This window comes from Oratosquilla oratoria, chromosome 17 (genome assembly GCF_046742065.1).
Source record: "Oratosquilla oratoria isolate Oo_2021 chromosome 17, ASM4674206v1, whole genome shotgun sequence".
NCBI lineage: Eukaryota > Metazoa > Arthropoda > Malacostraca > Stomatopoda > Squillidae > Oratosquilla > Oratosquilla oratoria.
In genome coordinates, this window is record NC_134793.1 from 25,824,013 (window position 1) to 25,846,881 (window position 22,869).

The 22,869-nt window shown below is 42.3% G+C and overlaps 2 protein-coding genes across 2 annotated transcripts in view; both read right to left on the reverse strand.

The window, feature by feature from the left end:
- The window catches only part of LOC143034535 (uncharacterized), a 122,231-nt gene that overhangs the window by 70,100 nt on the left and 29,262 nt on the right, over positions 1 to 22,869 (reverse strand). The window lies entirely within an intron of this gene.
- Positions 5,570 to 10,445, reverse strand: LOC143034243 (uncharacterized). The gene is made up of 5 exons (XM_076200179.1): positions 10,051 to 10,445; positions 7,690 to 9,801; positions 6,792 to 7,152; positions 5,963 to 6,064; positions 5,570 to 5,635 (listed from the first exon to the last, which is right to left on the reverse strand). Exons 1-5 carry the CDS (start codon positions 10,443 to 10,445, stop codon positions 5,570 to 5,572), a joined length of 3,036 nt encoding a protein of 1,011 aa, XP_076056294.1.

Sequence of the window (22,869 nt, forward strand, 5' to 3'; positions counted from 1 at the left end):
GTAGTGACACGTCAATGCCTCCGTTCTCTATGGTTAAGTTTTCCCGCGTAATCTGTCTCCGCGAAATTCCAATGTCTTTACTCTGCCAATGTTATTGTAAAATTTTTATTTCACCCTCATCATCAAATTACTTCATATAAAACTATTTATTTTCATAATATCTATTACAATCTATTTTTCTGTAATATAATCAATCCTAAGTTCGTAGATATATAAGACTATATTTGCATATGTAGCCTTTTCATCATCCACCCGGGAGTATGCACTGCGACGTAATGACATTTGCCAATAATATAAATCAGTGGGATAATCTCCACATCACACTCAAACACAAGGAGCAAATAACAGACCGGTCAACATCATACAGAAGATATAGACGGGAGTCAATCGCCATAGCAGGGCTGAGGTTGAATTCCACCTACATCACCCACCTAGATCCTTTCATCACTGGCGTGATTTCTCCCCAGTGCAACACCTGCAATGTGACACTATCTGTATGACACATACTCGTACACTGCAAGAAATATAATACACAGCGCCAGGCGCTTATACATCACTGTAGACTCAAGAACATTCATTTAAACGTGACAAATCTTTTGGCCAATGACTGTATCCCAATTGACAAAGTAGTGTTCTATTTGCGCACAGCGGGACTGTTGTAGAAATTGTAATGGTAAATTAAACAGGATCGCAGGTTCACACCAGGCTTAATGACCCCCTCATGGGTCGAAAGCCTTAAGATAATAATAATGATAATAATAATAATAATAATAAAAAAAAATAATAATAATAAAAAGTTGACGAGATTATCCAAGGCTGATCCTGCTCACCTGTAGAACACCATATAGACAGTCAAACTTACTGTACAGGACTCAGCAAGGGCGTAGATTATCCTTGGACAAGTTTCGAATCAATCCCGCTATCCACCGAATAATCGTCATAGGATGGAATAAGTAACCAGCCGAGGCAGTTGAATGTGATGCAAGTCGAAGTTGGAATGAACTCCCAAGCGGAATATTTTAACGTCTTATCTGTCCTCTGCAACCAGCCTCGCTATGGAACGAAAGTCTTCCAGTCGATCTCTTGCTTTATCACTGTAACTTATCGAATTGTACAGCTAGTATATATGTAAAAATTAACCAAACACGGTTGGCGTCACGGAAGCTTAATTCTGGGTTAGAATCCCGCACTCTTCTCCGACTCCCAGCAGTGACTGTTACCTGCCCCAACGGTTCAAGCGCATAATAGGGGCAAAAATGACGGCTTCGGCCGCAGCTACTCAGCGCCTCCTGGCGTTGGCTCCTCACCCTCCACCTTCCACATCGGTGCGGGAATCGAGAAAAGAGCGGCGAGGATCGACGTGGCATGGTATGGTGGCATGCCCCCACCCCACTTCACATCCCCTCAACGCTTGCAGAGGCGAATTTTATCATGAGGGAGGAGGAAATTGACCCAAAACTCTTGCCTGCCTCTTCAAATTTCATCCAAAACCTTCCAATAGAAGACAACTCTTTAAACTAATATCTGAATCGAAATTATCCAGGCAATTTTTTCTTGCGGGGGGGTTGGGGGGGCCTTGGGAGGCAATACACGCGAAACAAGCTCACTCTGAGGTGGTATCTCAAAATAGCATCAGCTGAAGGTTCCTCGAGCTCACACGTGTGCTTCGTCAACAGTGCGAAACAGGGCCGCGGGCGAAGATTCCTCGATCACAGAGGGAAGACTCTTCGAACCCGAACAAAGATTTGTGAGCGGAGGCGGTAAGGGGTCTCTAGGAGGCCCCAAGGGCGGGGTGGGAGTTGAGGGGGGGGGGGGTCACTGCCACGCCACCCTTCTGCTCTCATCTGCTACCCCATCCCCCCTTTCCCCCCCCACCATATTCCCCCTTTTCATGCCAAGCGAGATCGAATTGCGGTAGCAACATACCCGCCTTGGTACTGACGATAGAAAATCAGAACCGGTACCAAACAGATGATGTAGGCATCGGAAACATATTTCGGTGTTCCTGTTGTGAATGACACCGTGGAGTGTAATTAATTAATCTGTGATGAAGATTACTAAACACATAGGAAAAATTATGCAAATGATTAATTTTCCTGTCATCGGAGAACAATCTTCCTGGTATAAAGTCAATTTCGTGCAATATCACCTTCCACCCTTCCAGGAAGGCCATGGTAATGAAAATGTCGTCACTCGTGAAAATAATTGTCCGCAATCCTTTCGCCTCAACGATTTTTCTTTTTTCCTGGTAGGCTTCATCCAAAGTATCTTGGCGTTGATAGTTAAAACTTAGCAACAGAAAAAGTATAAATAGTGTAAGTGCAGAGTGCGATAATGATTTTTCTACAGCCAAACTATCTAAAATATTTCAGAACTTATTCCATTCCATTCGATGTAAAAAAATATATTGCCATTTGTGAAAAAAAAAAAATGAAATTAGTATTCCTTTGTAGATTTCTAGTTGTCAATAATGTTTCTGTATTTTATATGTTCGTAACTTCGTAACCATTAATCAAATAAGAATCACCACTTTCAGGCAATTATTTTTATCATTAGATTAATAGGTTAGGAGTGTACATAAAACTTGTTAATTCCAGTATCGGTACCAGTATCGATCAAATGTTGGGTATCGATACGGGTAGTAATAATAATGTTCTAGTAACACTCCCTCCCAGTGCTTCTGGTGGCACAATGGGAAGGCTGCTGTTCTCGAATCTTCTCCCTAGTCTCAGTTTCGAGTCCCCACGCTTCTCTCCAATTCCTCCCAGCAGTGACCTGTCCAGCAGTGACCTGTCCAGCAGTCCTAGCGCATAGGGCAAAGGTGGTGCCCTCTGGTGTATAATCCTCACCCCTTTCTGCTAACCCGGGGAGTGGGAGGTAGATGACGACATTACAATCAGAGTCTTACCGCCTGTGGATTGTCCCTGAAGGGGATTCGGGGATGGAGATGGTTGGGGGGAGGGCACAGAATGTCACGAATGTGGGATGGGTGGCGGTCACCACCCGAAGACCAGTGGCAGTTAGTGAATGAATCCCTGACGATTCTATTCGATGCCAAGGGGGTCCCTCTAGGAGACTAAAGAATAGTCACCTCTGACGCTAGTGTCTTCGTAGCCTAATTCGCTTCACTCGAGTTTTCCCCGTCCCTTTGCCGAGCTCTCAAGGCTCGTTCCCCACCCCAGGTCAAGTAATACCCATTCGTAAAAATTTGTTAGCGTATCTCTAGGGCAACGAGACACGGAAACTAAAGTTGGTTGTAGTAGTTCTTCGTTGTGCAAAAGTGGTGGCAGCCGTCAAAAGAGGTGGGCTCATATGATGACGTTTTGGTGGGTCAGCGTCGCGAGGCTTTTCCGTCAGTGCGGCAGACCCTCGCGCTGACAACAAATCTGCGCTGATGCCATTCATCTTTCACAGTTTAAGACGCTGTGAAGTAAGCTTCTCGTTGGTAAAGCAGCTCATACTAATTCATGTTGTGACGTCTTCAAAACCAGCACTCGGTCTAAAGTGACTTTAATAAAATCTGCTCACAACCACCAATTGCAGTTGCCTTTTCGCTTCTTATTTACATTAGGCATTTTATGACAATTTATCACAGACATTAGTAATTTTCCTTTGTTATTTCAGTTACAGCATTACTTTTCCTCGATCAGTTTTCATCTTTTTGCTTCTCCGTCTTCTTCTTCTTATACTTCTTCTTCTTCTGCTTCTACTTTTTCTTCTTATTCTTCTTCACATGAAATGATTTCTTCAGTGATGGTGTGCATTTTTATTAGGCACGTTTGACCCTCAGCGTTGCATTCCATCAGTTTATGACCAATTTTATGTGTGTGTGGACTCTTTATGATGGGCATACAAGGTTTCAGTGTTGTGTGTGTGTGTGTGTGTGTGTGTGTGTGTGTGTGTGTGTGTGTGTGTGTGTGTGTGTGTGTGTGTGTGTGTGTGTGTGTGTGTGTTTACCTAGTATCTTACGGGAAGGGGATCTACGCTCGTGTATCCCATCTTTGTATCTCGCAGTGTCTAGTTTACCCCAAAATTCGTGTATAGTTTTTTCACACTATTGTTTCTTCCCGTTTCTTCCAGACACCCACGACTCTGTGTGGAAAGCTGTTTTTTTCAGGTCTCTTCTATATCTGTCCTTTTTGAGTTTCTTTTCATGTGCCCTTGTATTTCTCTTATCCCAGTTTAGTAAGTCCTCTCTGTCAATGACTTCCATGCCTTTCATAACTCTGTAGATGGTTAGTAGGTCACCTCTTTCTCTTCTTTGTTCCAGAGTAGGTAATTTCAGTTTTGACAATCTCTCCTCATGTGACAGTGTGTGTATGTGTGTGAGTAGGAACAATTAAACTAACACATATGGACACATGAGACGCGTCATAAAGTCGTGTGACAAAGCCGAATTTTTTTTTATCTCTAATAAACGGTTTTAGGGTTGGAATATTTCAAATGTGTGCGGACAAACGGAGGCTTAACGTTTTTTTTTTTTTTTTTACGACGCGGACGCAACCGTTTCATGTCGCTACGGGGATCATATCTAAACAAGAGTGTTATCAGTTCCCATGAGCAGTTTTCACACTTTAACGTCCTGCTCTTGACACGCACAACTAACAATTAAGACTTATACTGTTTCAGGGATAACGATGCGAGCTCCTCATTGGAAGAGGAGATGCTTAAAAGTCGAAGTTTCCACGCCCTCTGACCAGAACCCTTTGGTAACATCATGCGTACACGTGTAAATATGAGGAAATTTGGATGAAGAAGGTACGGGTTATCCACCTTCCTCAACTTGTCATATACAGATACATACATACTTGTACCCATGTATACATGTATACATATAGACACGTTTACATACATCCATACACACATCCATTCTTCCATCCCTCCATCCCTCCACCCATCCATCCATACATACATGTATCCATCCATACATGCAGCCATACACACACATACATACATACTTTACATGCATGTTTACAATAAATCGTTACTGAAAATGAAGAGACCAGTGTGTTCTTGTTTTTTTTTTTTATGGCTACCTAGTAATTACCTCTCTTTTGCCAACGCAAACCCTATTGAATAGCAAGAACACCTGATGGGTTGAGACAGAATTTACGTCAAACGCGTTAAAGTAGCAGGAACAGTAAAACGTGTGCCAAAGGGTTGGCCAAAAGCGAGAATGAAAAGTGCTCTTAAGACAGTCTTTTATGTGCCTCTTAGTGCAGCTGGTCACACTGGCGGGTGAATAACAAGAACCACACTTACAGTACCACAAATTGTTGGACGAAGTGAGAAGCAACGTCGGTGTCACACACTATGTGACGGGCAGTTACCTTAATGAGATCACCTGGTGATAGTCACAACTTTATATAACGATGACCCCCAGCACCTCCCGGTTGAAATAATGTTATAACCTTTCGTGGCTGCTGACTCCTAATGGAGACTTTGATATCGCTGACAGCAAAGCCTCGACCGCGGCGCGCGCCGGACAACGTGAATGACGACGGCCTAAACTTTGGCTCTACGAACGCCTTGACGAAACGGATCTTGTTTTTCCCTTTTCGTTGATATTTTACATTTCATCACATTCAAGCTGCAGGTCGGTGATGGCACTGGGTTGCAAGGAAACTCTCAAGCACTGGGGAAAATTAAACGCATGTTACTCATTTTTCCCGACCCCAGATCGCTATCTAGGCGTCCGATTCCCTAGGTTACTGGGTTAAATTTTTTTTTTTTTCAATCCGAGCACAGTAGACGTGCATTACATGGGAGTGACCAAATCACGTGCAGACAAAAACTCTAGCGTGCCAATCGGACTCTGAGCCAGGGACTCTATCCACTCTGCCACCGAGACCCTCTAATCACTTCATTTGTACCTTGCCCTGCGCATCCATTGGGATTCTTCCATAATCAAGTTCAGCATTTACAGGAAAGCTACCCATCCACTCAGAATTTTACTTTTTACCTTCGCCACGTCAAAAACCAAAGTGCCTTCAGTCTCTTTCCTACGAGTCTTCCACTCTGGCGGCCCAAAATTTCGAGAAGAACTCCAAAACATTCTATCTACCTTTAATAAAAAGATATGTCTTCAACACATCCAATAGAAAACCTTCCACTCTGCCCAGAAATCCCTTCACAGACTGACTCAACCCAAATCCCACCACAAACCTTTCTTAAACCTACCTTCCATTTTGGGACGCACGCCCTTCAAAAAATTCGTTACCAAGTTCCACGCCAGGCTTACGTTTAATTATCCCAACACACTCGGCAGCAACCTGACTCATCCCTTCCACAGTCTCTTTGGCGAGAATGTATATATATATATATATATATATATATATATATATATATATATATATATATACATATATATATATATATATATATATATATATATATATATATGTATATATTACAGGTGAAAAATGTAATCACACATTTGTCAATAACGTAGAAACCACTGTTGGAGTAGAAAAGACTGGAAACGGGGAATCTATATATTTCGATTGCAAACTGCAATCTTCTTCAGTAGATACAATTAAGAGTTTTAGTAGTTAGTTAGTTTATTATTTAACATTAGTACATGAATATATACACAATCACATACACGTATGTATATATACTCGTGCATACATATACTTATAACTATATACATATACATATAAAAATGCGCGGGCCACAAGCCCGCCGCTGGGGCTTACGCCCCGATATTTTGCTACCATGTTTCAGCGAGGGGGCGGAATGTCTCGCATGATGGTTAGCAATTTGCTAGGTGTGTTAAGAGCCCGCCTGACCAAATGGGCGGCCAAAGCTTCCTCATCCTGTGGGCCCTCGATGGGTTGCTGTCTTAGCTGAGCTGTGGCGGGGCAGTGAACCAGGTAGTGTATCAGCGGTCGACGGCTCTGGAGGCCGCAGTGTTCGCACTCCTGACCACTGAACTCGGGCCGTAGCTGCTCCAGCGTGCCGTACCCGAGCCGGAGCCTGTGCAACCGAACTTGGTCGGCTCTAGTTAGCGGACGGCCGCATTGTAGCGGCTGGTAATTTGTGGTGGCAGCGTACCATGCTGCCTGCCGCGAGGTTCTCTCCATGGTGCGATGGTGGTAATGAGCGGAGTGCCAGGTGCTCCGCTTAGCCTGCGTCTTGATCTGCTGCAGGCTGGGGAGGACGTAGCAGGATACTGCGGGCATGGTGCTAGCTGCTCGGGCTGCTGCATCCGCCAACTCGTTCCCTCGGAGCCCCACGTGACTGGGTACCCAGTTCATCCGTAGGTGCCGGCCTTCACCGGCAAGTCTCTGCGCGCTGAGCTGAATGGATGTTACCAGCTGGATGTTGTCGGTGGGGCTGGCTTGCTGGAGTGTCTGGAGGGAAGATTTGGAGTCTGTGTGTATAATTACCGCACCTTCACGATGGTGAAGGGCGTGCTCCAGGGCTTGCTGTATGGCAACTAACTCCGTCTGCAGGGTAGAGCAGTGGTCGGGGGTCCTCCATGACAGCGTCTCCCCGCCGGTGACTGCCGCCGCTCCGGTCGTGCCTCGAACAGGGTCCACAGATCCGTCTGTGTAGTACACGGCTCCCCCTGGGATGCTGGCCTGTGTCACAGATGCCAGCGCGTGTAACCGCAGCTCGTGTTGTGTGCACTGTGCCTTCCTTGCTGGCGGGTTGTTGATGATGATTTCGACGGGTGGGGGCTGCCATGGGGCCGGTACAACGTAGTTTGCAACGGCCAGATCCGGACTCCACATGGCTATTTGACCGTCGTCGAACAGTGCATTGGTGGCGTCAGCTATCCTCCGTAGCCAGGTGTTTGTGCTGAAGAGGTCCCGTCGCTGCGGTAGGGTCCTTTTGATTTTGGTTCGTGCTATGGTCTCCCTGTCTTGTCGGAGGATCTTAGCCACCCGGCAAGTCGCAATATGTTGAACCCTGGAGGCCAGAGGTACCAGTCGAGTCTCACTTTGCATTATGGACATACTGGTCCAGCGAGGTGCCCCGAGCATGGTCCTCATGGCCTGGTTCTGGATGCACTCGATCCTCCTTTGTTGGGTGGGTGACAGGGAAACCAGCACGACAGCGCTGTAGTCAATCAACGAGCGGACGGCCTGTATGTAGTACAGGCGCAGCACGGCATGTGAGGCTCCAGAGTGTGTCCTTGTCATCGCCCTCATGACATTGATTCTCGTTCTCGTCCTCTCCCTTAGGTAGGTGACCTGGGTGTTGAAGGATAAGCCTTGGTCAACCCATACTCCCAGGTACTGGTACGAGCTGGTCCAAGCCAGCTGGATACCCTGAATGTGGAGGTGGGTGTCCGGGGTGGTGGCCTTAAGCATCAAGGCCTTGGACTTCTCAGCTGAGATCTTGAGGCCCAGTTCTTCACACTTGTTAGAGATAAGATCAAGGCCCTCTTGTGCTCTGGTGATCCTATTGCCTCGGGTTTTGCCCGAGACGACAAGAACCAGGTCGTCGGCATAGCTGAGAAGCGCCGTGCCACCCCGGAAGGGTAGGCTCACCAACTGTTCCATTAGGAGGTTGAAGAGGACGGGGCTGAGAACCCCACCCTGCGGAGTGCCGTTCTCTAGGTCCCGGTAGGCTGAAAGGTGGCCTTGGAACCTGACCCGGGCGCGTCGGTGTAGCAGGTAGTCCTCTATCCAGGAGAGGAGTCGTCCCTGGACACCCCGCTGTACCAGCGCATCTAGGATGGCGTGAGCACTGGCTAGCTCGAACGCTTTTTCCAGGTCGAGGAAAACGGCCACGGCAGGGCGGTTGTCTATGTGACTCAGGAGAGTCATGATGCTGTCGGCCGTCCCTACGCCCTTGGAGAATCCGAAGATGTGTGGGTGGAGGGGGCCCAGACGCCACATGAGTCGGGTGAGTACCATGCGCTCCGCTGTCTTGGCCGTGCAGCTCAGCAAGGAGATGGGACGTGGCTTGGAGGGCTCCCTGGGCTTAGGGATGGGCTGGATGTCCGCTCGTTTCCAGGTGGTTGGGAGACGTCCTACCAGCCACGAATGGTTCATCAGGGCCAGTAGTGCTGCCTCCCCGGCAGGCCCCGCGTGAGCTAGCATAGAATAGGTCACGCCATCCGCTCCCGTAGCCGTATCTCTACCTTTCTTGGCCCGGGCCAGTTCTTGTGGCGTGAAAGGTACATCGGTGACGTCAGGTGTTGCTCGCGCCGTACCGACGGCCTGCTCTCGTGCTGGCCTGAGCTGCTGCTGGAGGTTCTGCATCTGTGCGGGGAGCTGGGAGTTGGCGCACCGTGTGGCGAACATATCCGCTAGTCGTTCTGCTTCCTGTTGTGGCTCTGGGTGTGAGGCAGGACGAGGGGCGCGCTTCCCGGAAGCCGTCCTCAGTTTGGCCCACAAGTCTGCCAAGCTGGTGTGCTGGGAAAAGCTGGCACACCACTCCAGCCATTTGGCCTCCCGTACCCGGCTTGAGACTTGTCGAGCGTGTGTAACCACTTCCTTCAACAATTGTAGGTTAGTTGAAGTGGGTCGCTTGCGGTACAGCTTCCGATGAATGTTGACCAGGTGATTCTGCTCCCGGACTTCCTCATTGTAGAACCACCAGTTCCGACGCCATCGATGCCCTGGATGTCGTCTGGGGATGGCTGCTTCTGCTGCTCTTTCGATTGCTGTAGTGAATTCTGTTTCTCGCTGGTCTAGGTCCTCCGGCGGGTCGCACGCTTTCCACCAGTCATCCAGGGCGGCCTGGAACTTCTTCCAGTCCGCCCTCCGCAGGTCCCATCGAGGTGGTTGGAGCGGTGGTAGTGGGAGTGCGGCCCTTAGAGTGGTGATGACGGCGTAGTGGTCGCTGGTGAGAGTAGGATGCACACGCCAGCTACTTCCGGAAACTAGATTGGTTGACACCAGGGTGAGATCCAGTCTGCCTCCCCGGACGTGAGTGGGTTCCCCAGTATTTAGAAGGGAGATGTCCTGGACCTCTTCCAACGTGGTTGCCAGTTGGCGGCCGGTCGGGTTAGTCGGAGAGGGGGAGTGAAGCAGTGGATGATGGGCGTTGAAGTCTCCAGCTACTAAGATATTGTTGTGGGTAGCTAGTGACAGTATCTCATCGACCTCCAACAGTTTCCCGGGGCTCCTGTAGATGTTATAGATGAGGAGTGGCAGGTCGGGAAGGAGGAGCTCCACAGCCATCACCTCCACACCCTCACCACAGTGTACGGGTCGCGCAACCCTGCGGTGTGGTAGGTTATTCTTCACCAGCACCATGCAACCACGGTGTCCTATGCCTCTGTCAAGCGGGAGTGAGTGGACCGTGTAGCCCCCTATTCTCCATTCGAAGTCACCGGGTGCTAATGTTTCCTGTAGAAGCACGATATCCATGCCCTCCTCCATGATTGTTTGGAGGAGTTGGTGCTTCTTGTTGCGTATTCCCTGCATGTTCCACTGGAGCACCTTCAGGCTGCCGAGGTCGTGTGGTGCTGGAGAATTTCTCATGTGCGGAGAAGAAACTTGGTCGAGGGAATGAATGATTCAGGTTTATTCCTTCGAGCCCTTAGAATTTGCAGCCCCCAGTTTCTTGAAGGAGAATTTAACATTATAAAATCTCAACTTAGTAATTTAGCTTACCCGGATTGGTTCTTGGTCAAAGCCCTCAGCCGAGCGAGATCCAATTTTTTCAACACCACCCCCACTTCCTCTAATTTTTCATTGGGTAAGAGCTCTTTAATCGTTCCCTTTTCTGAATCATTCATTCCCTCGACCAAGTTTCTTCCCAAAGACAAATTAAATTTGATTAATTATTACCCTAACACCATTAATAAAAAGGTGGTAAATGTCCATCAAAGGTTAAAAGAAGAACAGAGCCAAGGGGTTTATTCGATTCCGTGTAAAGGTTGTGACTTAGTTTACATCGGACAGACTGGAAGGGATTTGAATACCAGGATGATTGAACATAAACGTTCCATTAAATATGCACAAGATAGCTCAGCTGTGTTCCAACATGTTAAGCAATTTAAACATTGTTTAGATTGGGACAGAGCTGAGCTTATTTATAAATCCAGATGTGAGTTCAGGAGAAAAATGGTAGAATCTACGATCATTGAATTTCAGCCCAACATGAATATTTCAAAGGGGCAATGGTTCCCGGACATAATGTCCGGACTCTTCATCTCCAACCTAGTGAAAGCTCATTTGCCTCCTGACCTCACATACGGAGTGAGAAGAGGGTAGAGATATCTTCCCATGTTCCCCTTTCTTTTGTTAAGGGTGCTACTTAAACAGTACGCCCTCTCTCTTATTTGTATCTACTGAAGAGGATTGCAGTTTGCAATCGAAATATATAGATTCCCCGTTTCCAGTCTTTTCTACTCCAACAGTGGTTTCTACGTTATATGTATATATATATATATATATATATATATATATATATATATATATATATATATATATATATATATATATATATATATATCTGAATATTGAGGGAGCAGATTCTCTTGTAGACATGTGTTGTTAAATTCGACAGCATTAAGGAGGTTGTTAATCTTCTTATGGGTATTCTCAAGCTTTCTAACAAGGACTCGGCCATGTGGGGGGTGGGCATAAACCAGATTGCCAAAGTAATTCATATAATTCTCAATGTTTCGTCTGCAAGGAGACATCATTATGAAAATCTGTAACATATGTTAGGCTCTGACATATGTAAGCCATTGGACCACGCTAGCTTTTGTCATTTCTTTGAATTTTTTTTACTTTTGTAAGTATTGTTCCCCAGCGGTCTATGTATCTGTATTGGTTTACGAATTGATTTATTGATGTCTATTTTCTTGATTGGTGAATTTTTTATTGTTTATACCCTTGTTCTTTGTTTCTGTATGTCGGTAATTTTATATGTTACATATTTTCCTGATGATGTCTCCTTGCAGACGAAACGTTGAGAATCAAATCAATTACTTTGGCAATCTGGTTTATGCCCACCCCCCACATGGGCGAGTCCTTATTAGAAAGCTTGAGAATACCCATAAGAAGATTAACAACCTCCTTAATGCTGTAGAATTTAACAACACACACACACACACACACACACACACACACACACACACACACACACACACACACACACACACACACACACACACACACACACACACACACACACACACACACCACTCGGTGGCGCGGTGGCGTGGCGCGGTGGTAGAGCGCTGGACTGGGAAGTACGGTGCGTGCTCGGAGTACCCAGTTCGAATCATGCCCAGGGCCGAAATTATTTCGGTATCGCTGTGCTTCGGGTCGTTATTCTGACTCTCGTGGGCGGGGAGTTGGGTGTGTGTGTGTGTGAAAGGTCATAGCATTACCCATAGATCGGTCATACGAGCTCTGAGCTCTCTTTCGGGAGGGAAATAGCTGTCGATCACGAGTCCAACACGTGATCCAAAGACCAAGGTGAATACACACACACACACACACACACACACACACACACACACACACACACACACACACACACACACACACACACACACATATATATATATATATATATATATATATTATATATATGTGTGTGTGTGTGTGTGTGTGTGTGTGTGTATATGAATAGAAACTCCGCCATTAGGGCTTGATCTGTTGCATGTGCAACTGCATTCACATTTACATACGAAGTGCTGTTTTGCATACGATGCTGTTCCAGACTACGACCAAAATTTGCCATTCGCTTCCACGTCTCCTTGACTTAGTATTATGTTTCCAAGTTTTCAAGAAAGAAGTACTTTGCCTTGAGAGTCGCTTCTGTCGCGGGCTCAAATAGAAGGGTGGGGGGGTGCCTTTCGCCCCCTACGGTCTCGGGTCACGTGCTGGACTCATGATTAACAACTATTACCCTCTTGGTTGAGAGCTCAGAGGTTATATATGGCCTGATCTATGGGTAATCCTACGACCTTACACACACACACACACACACACACACACACACACACACACACACACACACACACACACACACACACACACACACACACACACACACACACACACACACACACAAAAGCATTGCCCATCAGAGTTGGAGTGCCGGTTCGGAGTTTAGCAATACTGTCTTTACAAAGGATTACAAAGGCGGAGCATGCCGACAGGAGACCTTTTGATCCATATCTAGGTCGGATGCAAAAAAAAAAATATATATATATAAATAAAATATATAAATAAATTAAAACTATAATAATGTAAAAATAACAAATAAAATACACAAATAAATGCATAGGTATAGTTGAATAACAAACAAAAAGGTAAATAGTAAATGATTATAAATTGACATATAACTAATAATAAATGAAAATCAGACAGACAAATTATAACAAAACAAAAACAAATAATATAACATAAATTATAATCATTACAGCATCTTACTTAGGTATTTATCTAAATGATTCTTAAAGCTTCGAACTGAACTACATTGCACTACCTGTGCAGGAAGTTGATTCCATTCATTAACTACACGGTTGGCAAAGTTGTTTCTACCTACTTCCAAATTGAATCTATTTCCGGACAGTTTGAGACCATTGTTTCTTGTCTGATTCTCATTCAATGTGAAAATTTGGTCACTTTTGATGTTGTCAATTCCCTTTAAAATCTTAAAGACCTGTATCAAGTCACCTCTGAGTCTACGCTTTTTTAGGGAAAACAGATTCATGTGCTTAAGTCGATTTTCGTATGATTTATTTTTGATATTTGGAATCAGTTTTGTGGCTCGCCGTTGTACTTTTTCCAGTCTGTCAATGTCTTTAATGAGATTCGGTGACCATACGGAAACAGCATATTCCAAATGTGGACGAACTAACGATTTATATAGCTTGTTAATGAGTGATGGACTTTTGAAATCAAAAGATCGCGCAATCAATCCCAGAATCTTATTTGCTTTCTCAGAGGCTGAAATACACTGTTTGGATGATTTGAGGTCGTTACTGATAATTACGCCGAGATCTTTTTCACTATCCACTTTTGTTAACGAATTTCCAAATAACTTGTAATCGTACTTACTGTTATTTTTACCTATGTGCATTACCTTGCATTTACTTGTGTTAAATTTCATTAGCCACTTTTCAGACCATTGCTGTAATTGATCTAAATCTTCTTGAATATCTAATTGGTTTGAGTGATCATTTGCCACTCCGCACAGTTTTGTATCATCAGCAAATTTGGAAACAGTAGATTTTAGTCCATTGTCTATATCATTTATATATACTATGAATAGAAGTGGCCCAAGAACGGAACCCTGAGGAACTCCACTTGCAACATTTTTCCATCCAGAAGTTTTTCCATTTAAAACAACTCTCTGTTTTCGACCTTTCAACCAATTACTAGTCCAACCTAATAGGCTACCACTTATTCCATGCAAAGCTAATTTAGTAAGTAGTCTTTCGTGTGGGACGGTATCAAAAGCTTTTGCAAAGTCTAGATATATTAAATCTATATTGTTTCTTTTGTCATAATTCGAGATAACTGTGTTGTAGAATTCGAGTAAGTTAGTCACGCAAGAACGTTTCCGTCTGAAACCATGCTGGCTATCATTTATCAAACGGTTACTTTCTAAATGATATTCGATATCATCTCTGATGATAGTTTCCATTATTTTTCCTACGATCGAAGTCAAACTTATAGGCCTATAGTTATTTGGTTTCTTTTTGTCACCTTTTTTGAATATGGGAGTAACGTTAGCTAGCTTCCATTCTCTTGGGACATCTCCGGATATGATGGATTTCTTGAAAATAATTTCTAATGGAACAACAATCTCATTTTTCATTTCCTTTAAGATTCTTGGATGCCAACCGTCAGGCCCTGGTGTTTTATTAACTTTGAGTTTGTCTATACACCTTTTAATTTTTTCTTTTGTTATATTTACCGTAGTGAGTAAGTTTACCCCAGACTTTTCACAGGTTTCAGTTTGGAATTCACTTTGAGGTGTTTCGTTTACGAATACCGAGCTAAAATAATTGTTTAAGATATTACACATTCCTTCATTTGAATATTCAAGTTGACCGTCAGCAGATAATAGTGGACCAATGTGATTCCTAACAACCTTTTTATCTCTAATGTAACTATAGAATTCTTTGGGATTCTCTTTGGATTTCTCAGCGATGTTCATTTCGTATTGTCGTTTTCTTTTTCTTATTGTCTTTTTTAAATCTCTCTGTATTGATACATAACTTTCATAGTCATTAGATGCACCTGAGCACTTATATTTCTTATAAGCCTGTCTCTTTTTTTTTTTTTTTTTTTTTTTTTTTTTTTTTTTTTTTTTTTTTTTTTTTTTTTTTTTTTTTTTTGTTTTGTTTTTCCTGGGCGGGAGTTGAACTCGGGTGTGTGTGCTTGTGTGTAGGTGTGTGCGTGCGCGCGCGCGCGCGTGTGTGTGTGTATGTGTGTGTGTGTGTGTGCGTGTGTGTGTATGCGCGCGAGCGGGTATGTAGGTATATATATATATATATATATATATATATATATATATATATATATATGTGTGTGTGTGTGTGTGTGTGTGTGTGTGTGTGTTTGTGTGTGTGTGTGTGTGTGTGTGTGTGTGTGTGTGTGTGTGTGTGTGTGTGTGTGTGTGTGTGTGTGTGTTTGTGTGTGTGTGTTTGTGTGTGTGTGTGTGTGTGTGTGTGTGTGTGTGTGTGTGTGTATGTGTGTGTTTGTGTGTGTGTGTTTGTGTGTGTGTGTGTGTGTGTGTGTGTGTGTGTGTGTGTGTGTGTGTGTGTGTGTGTGTGTGTGTGTGTGTGTGTGTGTGCGTGTGTGTGCGCGCGAGCGTGTATGTAGGCATATGTGTGTGTGTGTGCGTACGCGCGCGCGTATGTAGGTGTGTGTGTGTGTGTGTGTGCATGTGTGTGTGTCTATGAGCGCGCGTGTATGCAGGTATGTATGTGTGTGTGTTGTTCTAAATGGCAGAACTTCTAGATAGAAAAGTGTTACGAGTGGAGTTCCTCAGGGATCTGTTCTTGGGCCACTTCTATTCAAAATATAAATTATATACACCACGGGCTAAAATCTATTCTCTCCAAATTTCCTGATGATATAAAACTGTGCGGAATGGCAAATGATCACTTAAACTAATTATATATTCAAGAAGATTTAGATAAACTGCAGCAATGGTCTGAAAAGTGGCTAATAAAATTTAACACAAGTAAATGCAAAGTTATGCACATAGGTAAAAATAACTGTAAGTACGATTACAAGTTATTTGGAAATCCGTTAACAAAAATGGATAGTGAAAAGGATCTTGGCGTAATTATCAGTAACGATCTCAAATCATCTAAGCAGTGTATTTCAGCCTCTGAGAAAGCAAATAAGATTCTAGAACTGATTGCACGATCTTTTGACTTCAAAAGTCCATCACTCATTAACAAGCTATATAAATCGTTAGCTCGTCCACATTTGGAATATGTTGTTTCCGTATGGTCACCGAATCTCATTAAAGACATTGGCAGATTGAGAAAAGTACAACGGCGAGCCAAAAAACTGATTCCAAATATCAAAAATAAATCATACGAAAATCGACTAAAACATATGAATCTGTTTTCCCTTAAAATGCGTAGATTCAGAGGTGACTTGATAGAGGTCTTTAAGATTTTAAAGGGAATTGACATAAAAAGTGACAACATTTTCCCACTGAATAAGAATCCGACAAGAAATAATGGTCTCAAATTGTCAGGAAATAGATTTGATTTGGAAGTGGGTAGAAAAAACTTTGCCAACCGTGTAGTTAATGAATGGAACAAACTTCCTGCAGAGGCAGTGCAATGTAGTTCAGTTCGAAGCTTTATGATTCGTTTAGATAAACACCTAAGCAAGATGCTGTAATGACCGTCATTTATCTTATATTATTTGTTTATTTGTTTGTTATTGTTTGTTTATTATTATTTGCTTGATTCTCATCATCTCTCAATTTATTATTACTATTTACCTGTTTGTTTATTGTTTAGCTATACCTATTTATTATTATTTATATCATTATACTTTTTATATTATTTACCATTATTAAATTTTTTTCGTATCCGAACTAGTTATGGACCAAAAGGTCTCCTGTCGGCATGCTCCTCCTTTGTAATTCTTTGTAATGTAGGTGTGTGTAGGTGTATGTGTGTGTGTGTGTGTGTGTGTGTGTGTGTGTGTGTGTGTGTGTGTGTGTGTGTGTGTGTGTGTGTGTGTGTGTGTGTGTGTGTGTGTGTGTGTGTGTGTGTGTGTGTGTGTGTGTGTGTGTGTGTGTGTTGTGTGTGTGTGTGCGCGCGCGCTCAGAAATTTACTTTACGAGAACAGGCTTATGCACCTTAAGTTACTGTACACCCTCTGGAAAGATGCAGAGTGCAGGGTGATCTAATAGAGGTGTTCAAGTAGATCAAAGGCTTACACAAGGGCGACGCAAACAAGGACATCATATTAAGACACAGGTCAGGACTCGCATAATGTATTCAAACTGGACAAAGAAGTAAATAGGAAAAACTGGTTTACCAATAGTGGTCAACGAATAGAGTAGACAAAAGAACCATGTACTGAGCGCCGAAACTATCGGTTGTTTAAATAAAAAAGATTAAACAACTTTATGGACGGGGATAACAGAAGGTAATGGACATGGAACTACCTAGTGTAGGCCTTATGATCTCTGGCAGTCACCTTCATTCTTCTGTGTAGGAGTGTGCGTAGGGGGGGTTGGGGGGGGGGCGCCCTTAGGACTTGTTGTTGCTGCGCGATGATGTTATTTTTAGCGCGGAATCCCGTCCCCGCTTCCCTTCGTCCCGGCCAGGACTCCAACTGCAGTTCACTCTTTGTCCACGTGGAGCTTCCAGAGCCTTTGGACCCTGCGGGCGACGTTTCCTTGGTCCTTCACCGTCCCTTCTCTTGGCCACGCTGACATGAGGCTAAATATAGCGCCTTGGCAGCGCGCTGACCAACCTTCCTCATCCGGTTTCTTTATATAGATGCATCAATTTGGCTCTCCGTGCCACGTCGTCAGTGGCCACTGGCGGCTTGTGGGGGACGCGTGAGTGTCACAGAGTTTGACATCCCGCCTCAGCAGGTTTTTGTGGCAACGACTGTAATTACTTCATGAATAATTGGATGTAACTGCAGTTTAGGAATAATGTGTGTCGGTTACACCAAGCCCGCCCTTGGCCAAGGGGGCACCAAGGGGGGAAGAATGAAACAGCCTGGCGATTGCTGGATGCAAAATGCGAGTCAGCTCGGATGTCGTTCATCTAATTTCGTTTGATTAACCGTTTTCTTAATGAAGAGGTGCAACACTGCATCATGATAGCATATTTAGGAAATGTAGAAAACGAGAAAGAATCACAGAGTAATCATCGTTATCATTATTTATAATTTCATCGCTAACGATATTATTGTTATTCTCCGTCCTACAAAATGGACATCAATTCACTAGAATCAGTACAGAGAAGAATGACCAAAATGATACATGGACTCGGAAATCTGTCTTACGAAGAGAGGCTTAGGCACCTAAACTTACACTCTGGAAAGACGTAGAGTGCGGGGTGATCTAATAGAAGTGTTCAAGTGGATCAAAGGCTATAACAAGGGTAAAGTAAACAAGGTCATCATAATAAAACAACAGGGCAGGACTCGCAGTAATGGGTATAAACTGGACAAATTTAGATTTAAGAAGGAAATAGGCAAGAATTGGTTTACTAATAGGGTGGTTGATGAATGGAATAAACTTAGTAACCATGTAGTAAGCGCTGAAACTATCAGTTGTTTTAAAAAACGATTAGACAACTTTATGGATGGGGATGACAGGTGGTGATGGATACGAAGCTGCCTAGTGTAGGCCCTATGGTCTCTTGCAGTCTCCTTTATTCTTATGTTCTTATGTTCTTATGTTCTATTATCGCTATTTCTATTATCATTATAATTATCGCCATTACTATTTCTTTGTTATTATTGTTATTATCATTATTGTTATCATTATCACATTATTATTATTATTATTATTATTATCATTATTATTATTATTATTATTATTATTATTATTATTATTATTATTATTATTATTATTATTATTATTATTATTATTATTATTATTGTTATTATTATTATTATTATTATTATTACTATTATTATTATTATTATCATTGTTATTATTATCATTATCATTATTATTATTGTTATTATTTATTATCATTATTATTATTATTATTATTATTATTATTATTATTATTATTATTATTATTATTATCATTATTATCATTATCATTGTTATTATTATTATTATTATTATTATCATCATTATTATTATTATTGTCATTGTTATTAATATTATTATTATTCATTATTATTATTATTATTATTATTATTATTATAATTGTTATTATTGTTATTGTTACTATTATTATTACTATTATTATTATTATTATTATTATTATTACTATTATTATTATCATTATTACTACTACTACTATTATTATTATTATTATTATTATCATTATTATTATTATTATTATTATTATTATTATTATTATTATTATTATTATTATTATTATTATCATTATTATTATTATTCATTTCCTTTTTTCGCCTACCTACCCTGTGGTGGGGGAAAAGAATACTGCCACCAAGTATTTCCACTTGAGTCGTAAAAGGTGACAAAAAAGGAACAGGGGATGGGATTAGGAGTCCTACTACCTGTAGCCCCAAAAGGGGACATTCCTAAAAAAGAAAGTAAAGGCATAAGAGGGTCTGGGAGCTTTCCAACTAGTACCCTAAGGTTTGGGCCTTTTAATGTGCGTGGATGTGGTACAGATGAGAGTAAAAGGGAAGAGATAGGCAGTATGTTTGTGAGAAGGAAGATGGATGTACTGGCTTTGAGTGAAATGAAAATGAAAGGAAAGGGCAACTGTGAGTTTGGGAATGTAGCTGGGAGGTACTCAGGAGTGAAAAGGGGACGAGGGAGAGAAGGGGTGGCTATACTAGTAAGTGAAGATATAAGTAAGCGGGTAGTGGAGTGGAAGGAGGTGTCATCAAGGTTGATGTGGATGAAGGTGAAGCTGGGAAAGGAGATGTGGGTTTTTGTAAGTGCGTATGGGCCTGGTAGTGAGAAAAGCGTAGAGGAAAGGGAGGCTTTTTGGGTAGACATAAATGAATGCATAGAGGGATTAGGGAGAAATGTCAATGTAGTTGTATTGGGAGACCTAAATACTAGGGTAGGAAATGAACCAATTGACGGAGTGATTGGGAAGTATGGAGTTCCAGGCAAAAATCGTAGTGAAGAATTGATGGTGGAGATGTGTATTGAAAGAGAGTTGATGATAGCAAATACAGTGTTTAAGAAGAAAGTCCAACATAAGTACACATGGGAGAGGGTGGTGGATGGAAGGGTGGCAGATAGAGCGTTAATGGATTATATAGTGGTGACCAGGAGTATGGTAGGAAAAGTTAAGGATGTACATGTTCTAAGGGGAGAGAGTGGGGGAATATCAGATCATTTCCTGGTGGAAGGTAAATTGAGAGTGGAGAATAGGTGGAGAAAGAGGAAAAGGGCAGAAGGTAGGGAGGTACTTAGAGTGAACTGCTTAAATGAGGGAAAAAAGGAGAATGAGTGTAAGAAGAAGTTGAGAGAGGAGTGGGAGAGAGTAAAGGATAGAGTAGAACTGGGAGTGGAGGAGGAATGGGGATGGTTCAAGGAGGGAGTCATAAGGTGTGCAAAGATGGTGTGTGGAACAAGGAGGGCGGGAGGAAGTAGAAAGAAGGGTAGTGAGTGGTGGGATGAGGAAGCAAAGAAGGGTATAGAAGAGAAGAAGCAGGCATTCATAGATTGGCTACAAATTAGGACGAGGGAATCATATGAGAGGTAAAAAGTAAAGAGAAAGGAAGTTAAGCATAAGATAAAGGAAGCAAAGAGGAGAGCAGATGTGAAATGGGGAAAGAGTATGACAGAAAATTTTGAAATTAATAAAAAGATATTTGGAAGGAAATTAAAAGAGGAAGCGGAGGTGAATCAAGTAGAGAAGAAAAGGTAAAAGGTGCTGTGCATGAAGAAAAGCTTACGAGTGTATATTGAGTACGTTTGGAAATGTGTAGTTTTGTGATATACGTATGCCCGTGCGTTTGTGTGTGTACTATCTCTTGGTCATGTGTGTTTGTATATATGCGTGACGGTGGGTGTTTATATATGTTCTGTAATCTATATATAAATACCTTAACGACCTACAACAAATGTAACGGAAGCGATTGAAGGTATCCTTTAGAGCAGGGGTTCTTAACCTTTTTTCTCCAATTCCCCACTTTTTAGTGAGTCAACTCTCCATTTCCCACCACAGCATCGGTCTTTGACAAATTCGATTTTAACCCATGCAGTGTTTAGTACGTAAATGTACAGTGTTGTCACTTTTACCCAAACATGACTTACAATACCTCATATATTGGTTGTTTTTGTTATTAAAACAGTCTGTAAATGGTTGTGATTTGTAAAGCAAGTCAACATTTGGATGTAATGTATTAAATTTTGAAGCACTATCGATTATTTGTGGGTGGAAACAAATTCACGAAATGTGACAAGAAGACACCAGAAACAAACAAAAAGAAACAAAAACACATCGATTAAAAAAAAACAAAAAACACAGTGGTTCTTCTGTCCAACCAGTCATTCCCCACTTGGCAACTCCGCCATTCCCCACAAGTGGGAAATTCCCCACAGGTTAAGAACCACTGCTTTAGAGGATAGCAACATACCCTAAAAATTTCATGTAAACGTGTAAGAACATGAATATAAAAGCGGGGTCAAATTTCAGACCAATCAGTCATTAGGAATGTTTTGTAGTTTCGGAATTATCTGAAAACGTTGGCTTACACTGTGCCAAACGTACGATCCCACTCAGCTAGTCGTAGTCGCTGAATTCCCACGGGGACGGATTTCAGGTCATTGCAAATCACGGGAAATTCGTGTAATTCAAGGAAAGACTCGAGTTATGAAATACTCGCGGAAGATAAGAATAAATAGATAAATGAAAAATGATAAATGATGAGATAACGGATGAGATAACGGATGAGAAATGTCATACTGGAAGATTGCAAGAATGAAAATCTGGAATGTATCAGTGAAATGTCATCACTGACTCGTCAGTAGTCTCTCTCTCTCTCTCTCTCTCTCTCTCTCTCTCTCTCTCTCTCTCTCTCTCTCTCTATATATATATATATATATATATATATATATATATATATATATATCTATATATATTGCTATTACCGATATGACATTATTGAGGCTCTGACTCATATGCATTGTACTACTATTGATTGTGTATCCATCTGATGCATTATATTAACATTTTGTACTTGTATATCCATGTACTGACTGACGCCTTGGCGTAATAACTTAATAAAATAAAAAATAAATAATATCTCTCTCTCTCTCTCTCTCTCGACCAGTTGTTCAAGATACATGACTAGGTACAAGTAAGAACTCGAGAACCAGTTTATGCGCGTATTGTATACAATTTTTCCTTGTCTCGTGCAGATGCAAGTTCCAACCGAAGACGTACTAAGTTTTTCCCATTTTCTTTAATTAAAGAGAGTGCAGTTTGATTACAGAGCGTGGCGAATTAATTACTACATGAGGCTATATGAATAAAGGCCAGTATACTATTAATTCGTTGACTTGCTGCCTGGAAAAAATGGCGTAAGTCTTGCAAGAATGGTCGTCTCGGTCAATCTGTTTGTTTGTTTTTTTTGTTTTTTTAATAACTTGGTGAAGGTGAAGAGCCTACGCCAGGAGACGCTGAGGAGCTGTGACCGAAGTCGTAACCCTTGCCCTATGTGCTTTGAGGACTGTTAGGGCAGATAACTCACTGCTGGAAATTTGAGATAAATGTGGGACTCGAACCCCCACAACTGTGGGACTCGAACCCCACAACTAAGCAAA

Coding starts and splice junctions, on each gene's coding strand:
- LOC143034243 (XM_076200179.1), bottom strand. CDS start 10,445: ATGAGAAATTCTCCAGCACCACACGACCTCGGCAGCCTGAAGGTGCTC. Junction 6,065..6,791: donor AAGCTTTGGCCGCCCATTTG/GTCAGGCGGGCT, acceptor TTTTTATTAAAG/GTAGATAGAATGTTTTGGAG. Junction 5,636..5,962: donor TGGTTTTTGACGTGGCGAAG/GTAAAAAGTAAA, acceptor AATTTTCCCCAG/TGCTTGAGAGTTTCCTTGCA.